This window comes from Dromiciops gliroides, chromosome X, assembly GCF_019393635.1.
Source record: "Dromiciops gliroides isolate mDroGli1 chromosome X, mDroGli1.pri, whole genome shotgun sequence".
NCBI lineage: Eukaryota > Metazoa > Chordata > Mammalia > Microbiotheria > Microbiotheriidae > Dromiciops > Dromiciops gliroides.
Genome location: NC_057867.1, coordinates 2,456,605 through 2,469,594, shown reverse-complemented (window position 1 = coordinate 2,469,594; position 12,990 = coordinate 2,456,605). Strand labels below are relative to the sequence as shown.

The 12,990-nt window shown below is 51.5% G+C and overlaps 1 protein-coding gene across 1 annotated transcript; it reads left to right on the top strand.

Annotated features, from left to right (window-relative positions):
* Positions 1–3,960: 3,960 nt before the first annotated feature.
* Positions 3,961–7,726, top strand: LOC122733517 (transforming growth factor beta activator LRRC32-like). The gene is given in 4 exon segments (XM_043973957.1): positions 3,961–4,089; positions 6,005–6,104; positions 6,107–7,437; positions 7,439–7,726. Coding segments are annotated over 4 exon segments (1,848 nt in total).
* The last annotated feature ends 5,264 nt before the right edge of the window (positions 7,727–12,990 follow it).

The following is a 12,990-nucleotide window of genomic DNA, read 5'->3' as shown; positions in this document are numbered from 1 at the left end:
CTTAGAGTTTATCAGTTCTCTCTTTGGAGGTGGATAGCATTTTTTATCATAGGTCTTTTGAAATTGTCTTGGCAATATATAATAATTGGGAGTCTGCCTGCCAAGACAAACCCAGAAACTATATGACCACAATTACAAAACATTTTTTCGCACAAATAAAATCATACCTAAAGAATTGGAAAAATATCAGTTGCTCATGGCTAGGCTGAGCTAATATAATAAAAATTACAGTTCTACCTAAATTAATTTACTTATTCAGTGCCACACCAATCAAACTACCAAACATTATTTTATAGAACTAGAAAAATATTAACAAAATTCATCTGGGAATTGTCTTGGATCATTGTATTGATCAGAGTAGTTAAGTCTTTCACAGTTGATCATCATTACAATACTGCTTTTACTGTGTGCCATGTTGTCCTGATTCTGCTCACATCACTTTGCATGAGTGCATGTAAGTCTTCCCAGGCTTTTCTGAAACCATCCTGTTCATCATTTCTTACAGTACAATAGTATTCCTTCATGATCATACACCACGGCTTGTTTAGCCATTTCCCAATTGATAATCTTTGATGGGAATGTCATCATGATCAATCATGAATCAATGTCTAATTCTTTGCCACTACAAAAAAAGCTGATATAAATATTTTTGTACAGATGAATCTTTTACCTTTTTCTTGGATCTATTTGGGATACAGACCTGGTAGTGGTATTGCTGATTCAAAGGGTATGCACAGTCCCATAGCCCTTTGGGCCTAGTTCTGAACCATTCTCTACATCACCTCCAACATCTGACCTGTTAGAGTTTTAATTTGAATTTATTTCAGGGCATTTTTTCATGTGACTGATAGCTTTGATTTCTTCTGCTGAAAACTGCCTGTTCATATCTTTTGACCACTTATTTTTTATTTTTATTTATTTTTTTTTTAGTGAGGCAATTGGGGTTAAGTGACTTGCCCAGGGTCACACAGCTAGTAAGTGTTAAGTGTCTGAGGCCGGATTTGAACTCAGGTACTCCTGAATCCAGGGCCGGTGCTCTATCCACTGCGCCACCTAGCTGCCCCTTGACCACTTATTAATTGGGGAATGGTTCTTATTTTTATAAATTTGGCTCAGTTCCCTATACATTCGATAAATGTCTTTATCAGAGAAACTTGCTGTACAAATCCTCTCCCTCCTATTCCTGCGTTCCTTCTAATTTTGGCTTCATTGGTTTAGTTTGTGCAAAACCCTTTTAATTTCCTGTAATTGAAATGATCCATTCCACTTTCTGTGCTTTTCTCTATGTTGTTTGATCAGAAACTCTTCCTTTATTCATAGATCTGACAGGTCACATTTTCCATGCTCCCCTAATTTTTAGTAAGACCTTTTAAAGAGGCCTGGTCCAGTCAGTTGGGCTCAAAGGAACAAGGAAAATGATAGGATGACCACAGCCATTGCTCCTCAGCTGGCAGTACTGATGTCATCTGTGCCTGAGGATTCAGGTATGTCCCCCAAGCTGCTGTCCAGGGCACTAGTGGTTTTTGCGGCCTCAGTTCTCCAAGTACAGGTTATTCTCTCTGGGGAATGACAGGGGCACTGGAGAGGGGATGGGTGCAGGGGACGCTTGAGGAGAGGGAGGGAGCAGGGCAAGAGTCAAATTAGAAAGCCCAGTGAGCCCTTACCTGTCATGTGGAGTCTAACCACTGGGTGGCGTATGGAACCCAGTTATTTGCTCCATTTAACCCTTTGGGCCACTTTTCTGCTCTTCTCTATGGGCCCTGTGTTTAGTTGGGGTGGATCTGGTGGGAACAGCTTCAGGGCAAGGGCCCGGCCTAGGAAGGCGGTAGGAGACATTTGTCTTTGGATCATGGGACTTCTCCTTTCTTTTTGGATCCCTCTCCATGCTCTCTCGGCTACTTTACCAGGGCTTGGAAGGTAGGCTGGAAGGTAGGTAAGTGATCACTCCTCTGTCCTGACCTCATTCTCTGAGGAGTCTGGTCCCTCGGCCAAGTCAGCACAGGAGATACAAGGCCAAGCCATCCTCCCCATGAGCTTCTGTGCTAATGGGAGAGAGTAGGGAATAGGGAACAGGGGCTAGGGGCTGGGGAGAATTACACAGATGGAGACTGGGGTTAAATTTGGCCATGGCCATGGTTCCAGGTCCTGGAGTGGGGAGAGGACCAGGAGAGAGGGGAAGACAAGGGTACCCCCAAAGGGGCGAGCTGCTCACCCCAGAGATGGCAGGAGGGGTGGGGGGAAGCCAGGCCAGGTCTGGGAGAGTCACTGATCAGGAAGGCATCAAGGAGATGGCTGGGGAATGGGGCATGGCTTAGTCCCTTTGAGCCTGCCCTAGCCAAAGCTATCTCCACAACGACCAGCAAACAAACAGGTATTGAGATTTTCAGAAGAGGAAGAAGGAAGCAACCATTTGTTAAGTGCCCACTATGTGCCAGGCACTGTGCCAATCACTTCACAACAGCCCTGGGAGGTAGGTGCTATTATGATCCCCTTTTACAGATGAGGAAAGTGAGACGAGCAGGTGAAGCGACTTGCCCAGGGTCACTCAACTAATAAGTGTCCAAGGCTGGATTTGAACTCAGGTCTTCCTGACTCCAGGCCCAACCCTCGATTCACTGAGTCACATAGATGCCTCAGCATTTAGTTGGTCCTGGGGATAAAAACTAAACCAAAACAAAAGAAATCAAAATCAGTCCCTGCCCTCAAGGAACTTACATTCTGCTGAGGGGAACAAATGTGCTCACAGATTGGCACAATGGAAAGAACGCTAGGTTGGAATCAGAGTATCTGGGTTCAAATCTTGACTCCATCCCTTCTACCTGTGTGTGTGTGTGTGTGTGTGTGTGTGTGTGTGTGTGTAACAGTGGACAAGTCTCTCCATTTCTCTGGGTTGCCTCAGTTTCCTTAGGTGTAAAATGAGGAAGTTGAACTTGGTGACCCAGGTACTCTCCTCAACTCTCTAAGATGAATACTCAGGCCAGGTATTATCACCACCATCAGGCACATGAGGAAAGGAAGGGTCATTGGCTTGCCTGTGATCAGGTAGACAACAAGTGTTGGAGAGGGGATTAGAGCTACTATCTCTATTGTACCACTCCACCTCTAGAAGATCAAGCCAGGGTCGTTTGATGCTCTTCCTGGGCTTTGGCCTCTCAGGTGGCCAGGGCAGGGCCTGAGACAAGGCCACACTAGCCCTGGAGAAGCCTGAGCAGACCAGGGTGAATCCAAGGCTCTATCTCCATCTCCTCCAGTCCAATCTTGGGCACACAGGTATGGAGGGGTAGCTCCCTCCAAGGCAAAGTGCTTTCTCCCACTTCCCTCCCCGGATTCCCAGGCCAAGACAGGATGTGAGCCCTTGTCTTCCCACCTCCTCCAACCCCAACTCCTATTTTCTGAGTGAAGAGAAGTCCCTTTCATTGCGCCATTCCCCAGCTGAAGAACAGAGTTCTTGTTGGCTGCAGGATGAAGGCAAAACTTCATCTGGGCATTCAAGGCCCTTCCCAGACAATCTGGCCCCCAGCTGAAGAGTCAGAGTCTTATGGGGTGAGAGGATCAGAGTCTAGAGCTGGAAGGACCCTTAGATTGGGGAACATCATCCTGGGCTTCTCCACTTGACACAGTAGGAAGGGGAGGGGTCCCTGAGCAGGGCCCCTGAGCCTGGGAAGGTGATTTGTCACCAGCCAGGCTGTCTGCCCCTCAGTTAGATCTGCCCCCTACAGTAACGGACACCCAGTCCAGCTACCTGAACCCCAGACCCCAAGCTGGGACTCTCAGAGGCCCCATATCCCCCTTCTCCTCATGTCTCTTCCTTATCCTCCACTCAGAGGGAGTTGGTGGTTTCCGACTTTCACTGACCTCCAGTGAGACTTCCTGCCTTGGTATGGGCCTATGTCAAATTCCCACAAGCTCAAGATAGTTGGCGGTTCAGGGGGGCGAGAAGAGCTGAAGGAGGCTAGCAGCATGGCTCCACAGGAGGCTGTGAGTCCAGGGCCCAGCTCCCTGGGTCTCAGCCTGCTCCTGGCTCTGCTGCACACAAGTCCTGAGGGCATCAGTGGACACTTGTCCTCGCTGCCACCTGGCTGCCTGATGGTAAGGCTGACTCTTCCGTGACCATGGCCTCTACCCTCCTCGGTCAGCCAGGGTCTCTCAGAGCACACGCAAGTGTGGGGGAAAGAATCTGCCTTGTGGCCTTTCAGGGAGCAGGCACTCTGGGGATGGGCCTTGTTTGCTCTGGGCTGGGGAGTGTGGCTTCTGCCTTAGAGGACAAGTTGAGAATCCCATTAGTGACATAGCACTTTCAGGTGTCCAAAGGGCTTTACCCAGCACTACCTCATCCGAGTCTCAGAATCACTGGCCTCATTTTACAGATGAGAAACCTGAGGCTCAGGGAGTATGAGTGATTCAGCCAGAGTTCTGGGGAGTGTAGGAGATGGAATTTGAAGTGACTCCAAGTCTAGCACTCTGGGTACTAGGTGGCACTGCCTCTGCCCTGGCCTCAGGAGGTTCCTACAGCCAAGCTGGGCTCCCTTCTCCCTTCCTCCTTCATTCAGGCCTTTGAAAACATTTCATTCATTAAGCCTCGATTATTAGAGAGAGCAGTGTGCATCTGCAGAAGGCTTTGGGGTTTCCAAAACACTTCGAGGATCTCACTCAACCCACATTACCCTGTGCTAGGCACTGAGGGCAGTAGAGGAAAAAACCTGAACTCTTCTTCCTGCCCTCAAGGAGTTTTAAGGATCTTGCTGGTGAGCTCAGACATACACACAAAACAACTGGGCCAAACATAGTGCCACACACCCCGGGTGCCACACACCCCGGGTGCCACACGTCCCGGGTGCCACACACCCCGTGTCAAATGGCTGGAGTCCTCAAAGGAGACATCCCCCAGAAAGGCCGCTTTGAGCTGAGCTTGGAAGGACTTGTGGGCCTTGGGTGCAGAGAAAGAGGGCCCAAGTAGGGCCATTCTAGGTGGGGAAATGGGAGGGAGAGGGCTTGCCGGAGTCAAAAAGACCGCCTTGGTCAAAGCAGAGTGTGAATATCAGCAGAGGGCCAGGTAACTGTAGGGTCGCCCTGTGCAGAGCCCCAAATGCCCAGCTAAGAATCTGGCAGATCAGACTGGAGCAGAGATGCCCCTGGCTCCTCCCAAGTTATGCCAACCAAGCTCAAGCTCGGGAAGGTCCCACCAGGCTGGAGAGCAGCCAAGCGAGAAGTTGGGGAGATCCCGCCACCTTCCCACCAGCTTGGTTGTAGAGGGCTGCTTTCTTTATTTTGGTCCCAGCAAGTCTCCCAGACCATCTCCTGAGCTGGAGCATGGCTGTGCTCAGCCAGTACCCAAGTAGCACCTGGGCTACCGCCCCCCTGCCCTTCTCCCTCTTACTATCCCCTTTGTCCTTGTAAGGTGCTGTGCACTCACCAGCCCTGGGGAATCAGTAAGAGCAGCATAGCAGAAAAGCAGGGCTCAGCCACTCACCTGAAGCTTCTGAGAGTGGCCAATGGGGAGCCTCAGAGGGAGCTTCCTGGGCAGGAAAGCCCAGAGACACAGTGATGACAACTGGTTCTTATTACTCAACCCGAATTCCCAGCCCCCTTGATGAGGCGCCAAAGTGCACTCCAGCCCCTTTCCCTCTGAACCTCGGAGCCTCAGCTCCCCTCCCCCAGCACCCTCTCTAGGGGGCCCTCCCTGGCCTTGGCGATTGCTTTGCCAGGCCCAAACACCACCAGCAGCAGTAATACTAATGATAGCTCACATTTCTGTAGCCCTTGTGAGGTAGAGACTGCAAGGATCATTTTACAGACAAGGAAACTGAGGCTCAAAGATCTGTGCTGACTTGTGTCAGGCTGCCCACCTAGGGACTGCCCCTGCAGCCTTTGAACACCACGTTGCTTCGGACCATTGGCTGGCCTGTGCTCAGCAGGGCCTCTTCTAAGGCCAGCTGAGGCCGTGTCAGCATCACTAGATGTGGCCACTAGTGATCACTGTCCCTCTGGACTCCTTCTCTTCCAGGGCCTGCTGAGGGTATCCTGCCAGGGCCTGGGCCTTCCCACATTCCCAGCAGTGTTGCCTTGGACCACAGAGGAGCTCGACCTGTAGGACTTGCAAGTGGTTGTGAGAGAGGTCTGCGTCACCTGGACCTCCGGGGGAACAGGCTAGCGGGGCTCTCCCCGGGGGCCCTGCTGCCCCTGCGCTGGCTCCAAGCTCTCATTCTGGCCGGCAATTCCTTGAACCGGGACTACGAGGCCAACAGCCGGGCCCTGTGGCCTCTGGGCCACCTGCGGCTCTTGGACCTCTCTGCCAACCACCTGGACAGTGACATGGCTGCCTTCTACGTGGCCAATCTCAGCTCCCTGTGGAGCCTGAATCTCTCTAACAACCTCATCACGCGCCTGGCACGAGGCATCTTCCTGGGCTCCCCCAACCTGTTGGACATCGACCTTAGTGACAACTACACCCTACAAATAGAGCCTGGGGCGTTTGAAGGTTTGCCGCAGCTGTGGGAGCTCTCCCTAGCTAGAAACTCCCTGCACTGCATCTCTGATTTCAGCCTCCGGGCGCTGTGGAGACTCAACCTGAGCTCCAATGCCCTGCAGTTCTTCGCCACTGAGAAAGGCAGTTGGGACTACCAGCTCCAGGTGCTGGACCTGAGCCACAATCAGCTGAGGGCCATGCCAGCGCTTTCAGCTCTCTACCATCTCCACCATCTCAACCTATCAGACAACCATCTGGCTTCCCTGGAGCCCCACGGGGCCCCACCCTCACCTCAGGGCCCTGGTCCTTGGGACCTAGAGGGGGCCAGGCCAAATTGGACCCAGAGTGGCCATGACCCAGCAGCCAACTTGCCTGAGCTCACCGACCTTGACCTCAGTAGGAACCGCCTGGCCATGCTTCCAGTGGGTGGGGGGGCGCCCTTCTACCTGAAGCACCTGAGGCTGAGCAACGGGCTGAGGGGCCTGTGCCCCACTGCATTGCCCCCGGCAGCCTTGTTCTCTCTAGATCTCTCGGGCAACACGGGGCTAGCCCTGGACCCCAGCGACCTTCAGGGCCTACAGCACTCCTTGCACAAGCTCTCACTGCGAGGCAATGGCATGGACAACACCCGCTTGGGCCTTCCCTGCCTTCAGGAGCTGCGAGTCTTGGACCTCTCTGGCAATAAGCTGGCTAACCTGCCCTGGTCCCTCAGCTGCTCCTCATATCTGCGGAGCTTGGACCTGCGTGGAAACCTCTTCCAGGCCCTGGACACAGAGGTCCTGCGGCCTTTCAGGGGCCATCTCCACTCTCTGTTCATCGCGGGCAACCCCTTGCGGTGCTGTACCCTGGACTGGCTGGCTGCTCTGGCCAGTGCCAACGTGAGTGTACTGGACCTCGAAGAAGCGCAGTGTGTGTACTCAGACAGTGAGGGGGGCTCCCAGGCCCCCCTGGCCAGGGACCACAGCCACCTCTTGTAGCTGGCGGCAGTGGCGGGGAACTCAGGCCGGGTGGGTGCTGCTGGCTCTGAGTAGCATGTTCTTCATCTGCTGTGGGGTGGCCGCCCTGCTGCAAAACAGTTCGAAGCTGCGCTGGGCCCTGCAGCTTAGGGAGGGTGGGGCCTGCTCAAAGCCAGAGTCTGAGGACAACCAGAAGACCATGGGTGGGGAGAACATAGGCGGGCCTGGCCTGGAGAGAAGTGGAGGCAGGCAGGAAATGCCCGAGCGAAAACTAGCAACACAGGCTGCTTCCTGTCCACACTGAGCCCTAGCAGCTCCATCTTGTAGCCTTCACTGGGGTCGACTTGATTTAGGCCTTCTTTTTCAGCTTCTGTGTGTCCAGCGATCCCCTAACATGTATGCTTCTGGGAGGGAGATGCCATGAGTTCAAACTAAGTCTATCTGATCAGTAGCCCTTTGGCCTCTAGACCAATTCAGCAATTCACATTCGGTCATTTCTTTTTGCTTGGTTCTTGGGACCCTGACCACAGAAACCCAGCTCTGGGTTTCCATACATAAATCAAGTTCAGTCTCAGAGGGAAGCAGGCTTCTGTTGGGCTCATTTCCACACCCACACCCCGCCCCCTCAGCATCCGAATATAGCTCATTTGAGGTCTCTGCAGAAAACACAAACAAAACATTAAAAAGGGTCCTTGGTTCCCATGCAAGCATTCAGACGAACAATAAGACAACCTTTATTTCACCTTCTAGGAAGTGCACAACACTTGAGCCCATAAAACGGGCCAGTCTCACCTTATACATACCCACTCAAAGGTTGAGGCTTCTTCAAAAGAGAAAAGCAGATTCTCCCCCTTTCCCCAGCCCTCCCCACTTCAGAGAGCAGAAGACAACTGAGGTTGTGAGTGTGAGCCCCATGTCCCCTAGCAACCCAACACAGGACCTTGAGGCTCCCCTACCACCAAGGGGACTTTTTCCTCAGTGTTGCTAGAGTCAATTCCCATCCCAAAGGACCTGGCCAGTCTTCATGGCTCACAGTGGGAGGTTAGGTGGGCCAGGTGGGAGTTGGCTTCCTTCTCCACATCAAGGCGTTGATCCTTGCTTCTCTTTCCACTCCAAGCCCCTGTGGTTGCCCCATATTTTTTCTTGGTCCAGTCAATCAATACACATTTACCAAGTCCCTGCCCTCAAGGAGCTCCCAGTCTAACAGGGAAGACGACACAAACAATTAGGTAAAAATAAATGAGAGGGGATCAACAGAGGGAAGGAAGGCTTCTTAGAGAAGATTTTAGCTGAGATTTGAAGGAAGCAGAGATGAGGGAGGGAATTCAGGACACACAGCCACGAGATGGAGGAACAGCAAAGAAGTCAGTGTCATTGGAACGAAGAGTCCATGACTCAGAAGGAAGAAGACAAGGAGGGGGCCAGGCTATGTCAGTCTTTGAAAGCCAGAGGATTGTGCTTGATCCTGGCGGTGTAGAGGAGCCACGGGAGTTTATTGAGAGGGGATGACATGATGTGGTCACATCTGCATTTTAGTACGGATTGCAGTGGGAAGGGATTTGAGGTAGGAGGGCCAACAGGGAACCTCCTGGAATCATGGTCCAGGCACAAGGGGAGGGGGCATATGTAAAATCGATAGGCCTTAGCAACAGATTGGCTGTGGGGGTGAGAGGGAACTGAGGAACTGAGGATGATGCCTGAGTGACCAGGAAGGTGGGGGGCGCCCTCCGCAGCAATGGGGAGCTTTGGAAGAGGGGGAGGGTCGGGAAGGGAAAGAGAATGAGATTCCTTTGGACCTGCTAAGTTTAAGGTGTCTATGGGCTGGCTAGTTGAGATGGCCAATAAGCAGCTGGAGATGGGAGACTGATATTCCAGAAAGAGGTGAGGGCTGGACAAGTAGACCCCCAAATCAGCCCCATATCTGACCTCACAGAGGCTGGAGTTAGCCAGGGCTTCCTCTTCTTCACTCTGGTGGTCTTGGCCCACAAACTCCCCTTGATCCTTGAATCCAGTGTGCTTCAGGGGTCCTGCTTCTGTGCAGTGGCTTCAGTCAGTAGCTCCTATTAGGTGAAGTGACTCTTCTTGCACGGCTGAGTCTCAGATGCCAACTTTGGGTTAGAGAGGCCTCTGGGGAGAAGTAACAGAATCCAGTCCCCAGGTGGATGCTAAGTCCCACACTGACCTTGGGAGTATCCAAGGGAGCTCTCTATAAGCAGGATGGCCCCTTCAAATCAATGAAGCACAAACATTTGTTAGGAATCCACTGTGTACCACGCGCTGCGGGAGGCACTGGGGAGACAGTCCCTAGCCCCAAGGAGCTGACATTCTCATGAGGGAAATAATAAGGGCACCAAAGTAGCCCCCGACCTGCTCCCACAGCCCTTCCCTCCCAGGCTGTAGGGTTGTGTGTGTGTGTGCAGAAGGTGGTGCACATCTTCAAAAGGTCTATGATTGTATCCATGTGGGTCCTTCCTCCAGCTAGGTTGGGACTGGGTTGTGAAGTTTTATTTAAAAGCTCAAGAGATGGGGGCAGCTAGGTGGCACTGCAGTTGATAAAGCACTGGCCCTGGATTCAGGAGGACCTGAGTTCAAATCCTGCCTCAGACACTTGACACTCACTAGTTGTGTGACCCTGGGCAAGTCACTTAACCCTCATTGCCCCGCAAAAAACAAACAAAAACAAGAGAGGAGGCTTTTCGTGATGTGAGGGGGGAGGAGATGGGGTGGGGTGTATTACCACAGAAGGAGTCAGGCAGTCCCATATCTGGGTTAATGTTTAGGGGAGACCAGTGCACCCCTAGAGGACGTGGTGGGAACATTGATCAAGCCAACTACCGAATCCAGAAGAAGGAGTGAAGGCAGGAAGAGAAAGGACAGCCAGAGTTGGCACTGGCTGCAAACACTGGAGACCCTTCTATCTAAGCAGCTGTACTCTGGCCTTCTTTGGTCGTATGAAGCCATTTGCTAGGAATTCACCACCTCACAGCCTCACCAGCTCAGGAGGGGCCTCTGAAGCCATTGAGTCCAAGCTGTGCAAATTCCCAAGAAGAGGAAGTGACCCCCCACTCTCAGGACCAGATGACCACCAACTATGGACCTGCTAGTCTTCCTGCCTCTGGTACCCAGGCTGCATCTCTGTCCCATGTCTCCAAATGATGTGCTTCATTCACCAAGCAGAAAGGAGTCATGATCTTGCTCAGTTGTCTCTGGCTGTCTTCCTGCATTTGCACATACTTCCACCCTCTGTTTCTCTTCACCCCCATCTATTCAGTTCAGGCAACTGAGGTAGCAGCCGCCACCTCCATGCCTGGCCTCTGGTCCCCTTCTCATAGAATTGCAGAACATTAGGTTTGGAAAGGAGCTCAGAATCTAACTGGTGCCTTAGACAGAACTTGTGTATGACATTCTGGACAGGGGGGAAACCTTCAGGCATATCTTGAACCTTAGTGCACAGCCGAGATTTCATAGTCAAGACAAACCCACTACATACACACATACATACATACATATATATATATATGTATGTATATATGTATCTGTATATATCTGTATATGTATATGTATATATGTATATGTGTATATATATACATATATACGTATGCCTTTGAGTGGAACTCAGAGCTCATTTGACATCAGAAAATTCACACCAAAGGACAGCCCACTGGGAGCAATATTTGTTTTTAATCCCAGAGATTCCACACTGGGTCAGCTCTCCAGAAGACTGGAGGTTGCAAAGAATCCCATCTTGATTCAGTGTCATGAAAACTTGTCTCACAATGAGAGCTATCCCAAAGTGAAACAGACTGCCACAGGGGACAGGCTTCCAGCAGAGATTGGATGCCCATTTGTTGGGTATTTTTGGGTAAAGGGATTTACCCAAATTTGTGTAGGGATTGGACAAGATATGACCACTGAGGCTCTGCCAGCTCAAAGATTTGGTGATTGTCCAGTCTCTGCTCAAAGTAATGGGAAGGCATCTGACTGAAGTGTGGAAGAATCCCATTTTTTATGGTGCTTGGGGAGAGGTGTCCACTGAAAGAACAAGCCCTCCGGTTCTGGTGTGTGTGTGTGTGTGTGTGAATCTTAAAAGAGATTCAGCCCCTCCTTTAAAAACCCAAAGGTGAATCTTCTTCAAGCCTACGTCTGGTCTTGTCACTCACTTCTCTGATCAACAATCTTCTATGGCTCCCTATTGCCTGTCAAGTCTCTGTTGCACATCTTTGCCAGGCATTCCCCATTCTCTGCACCACCCTCCCCTTTTCAGTCTTCTTTGTTATGATGCTCCTTCATGCACTCTTCTGCTGGTAAACTGGACCACACTGCCTCCTGAAATGAGTCAGGCACTTGCGTCCTTGCCTTTAAGCTAGTTCCCTATGGCTGTAATGGTTTTTCTTTTCCTTGCCTGATGACCTCCTCTCCCGTCCTTGAGGGCCCAGCTCTAGCTCATTCAGGAAGACTTCCCTTATGCCCCTTGGCAGTAGCCTCTTGCTCTCAGTCCCTGCCTCCCCCACTTCCCCCAGTACTTTGCTCATGCTTCATTATCTGGTGATATTGTGGATCGGAGTTATTTCTGTCTGTCTTAGCTCCTGTGTGTGAGAACTGAAGCTCCCTTCCTTAGTACAGGACCTGGTGTCTGTCCCTCTAGGGCCCAGTACAGGGCTCTCTAAACAGGAGACACCTCATAAGTGTTTGTGGAATTGGCCTTTGTTGGCAGAATCTTGAAAGCCCAGCCCCCTTCCCAGCTCCTGGAGATATTTGGGGCACTGAGGCCCAGGGAGCTTGTTCCTCTGCCTACTTTTTCTGAGACAAGGCTGACAGCAGCTTCTGGAGTTCGGGGCTCTCTTTCCTGCACTAATTGGTAGAGTGCCACTGGGGGCTGCTTGGAAGACAGTTTTCTGAAAAGCCTGTCAGTTCCTGCCTCCCACAGCCCATTGTGTCTCTGCTACGGGTGTCCTATAGGCATATACTGCAGACATTAGGAGGGGGCTCTACAAGAGTCGGAGTCCTAATGAGCACTTCATGGACTGTTTCGCTTCCTACACAGTGTAAGTCACTTTCCGCCCCCTTCTTAGAGTGTTTGTGTACCTGGAATAATTTCTCAGTGGGACAGTGGATGGGCCGCCTGACTAGACGGCAGAGACCTGGGATGGATTCCTCACTCTGCTCCTTAGTAGTAGCTGGGTGACCGTGGGCAGACTGCTTAAACTTTCTGGGCTTTAGTTTCCCCATCTGTAAAATGGAATTGATGGGCCTTGTGCCGCTACCTCACAGGGTGGTTATGAACAAAGTGCTGGAAATGGGAAAGCCCTCTTGTAGCAGGATCAAAGGCCCTTGATGTCTAGGGTTGGAAAAATTCCTGCTCCCAACCTCCAGCTGCCTCTGGCTGATCCCTTTGTGCCTCAGGATCATGATGCAAAGAGCAATGGGAGTCTAAATGCCTGGGCTCCCATCCTGGCTCTGTCCCCTGCCCTCACTGTGACTTGGAGTCAAGAAGCCCTGGATTGGAATCCTGCCACTAGCTGACTAACTCTGGTCAAGGGACTTCATCTCTCTGGGCTGCCTCCATCT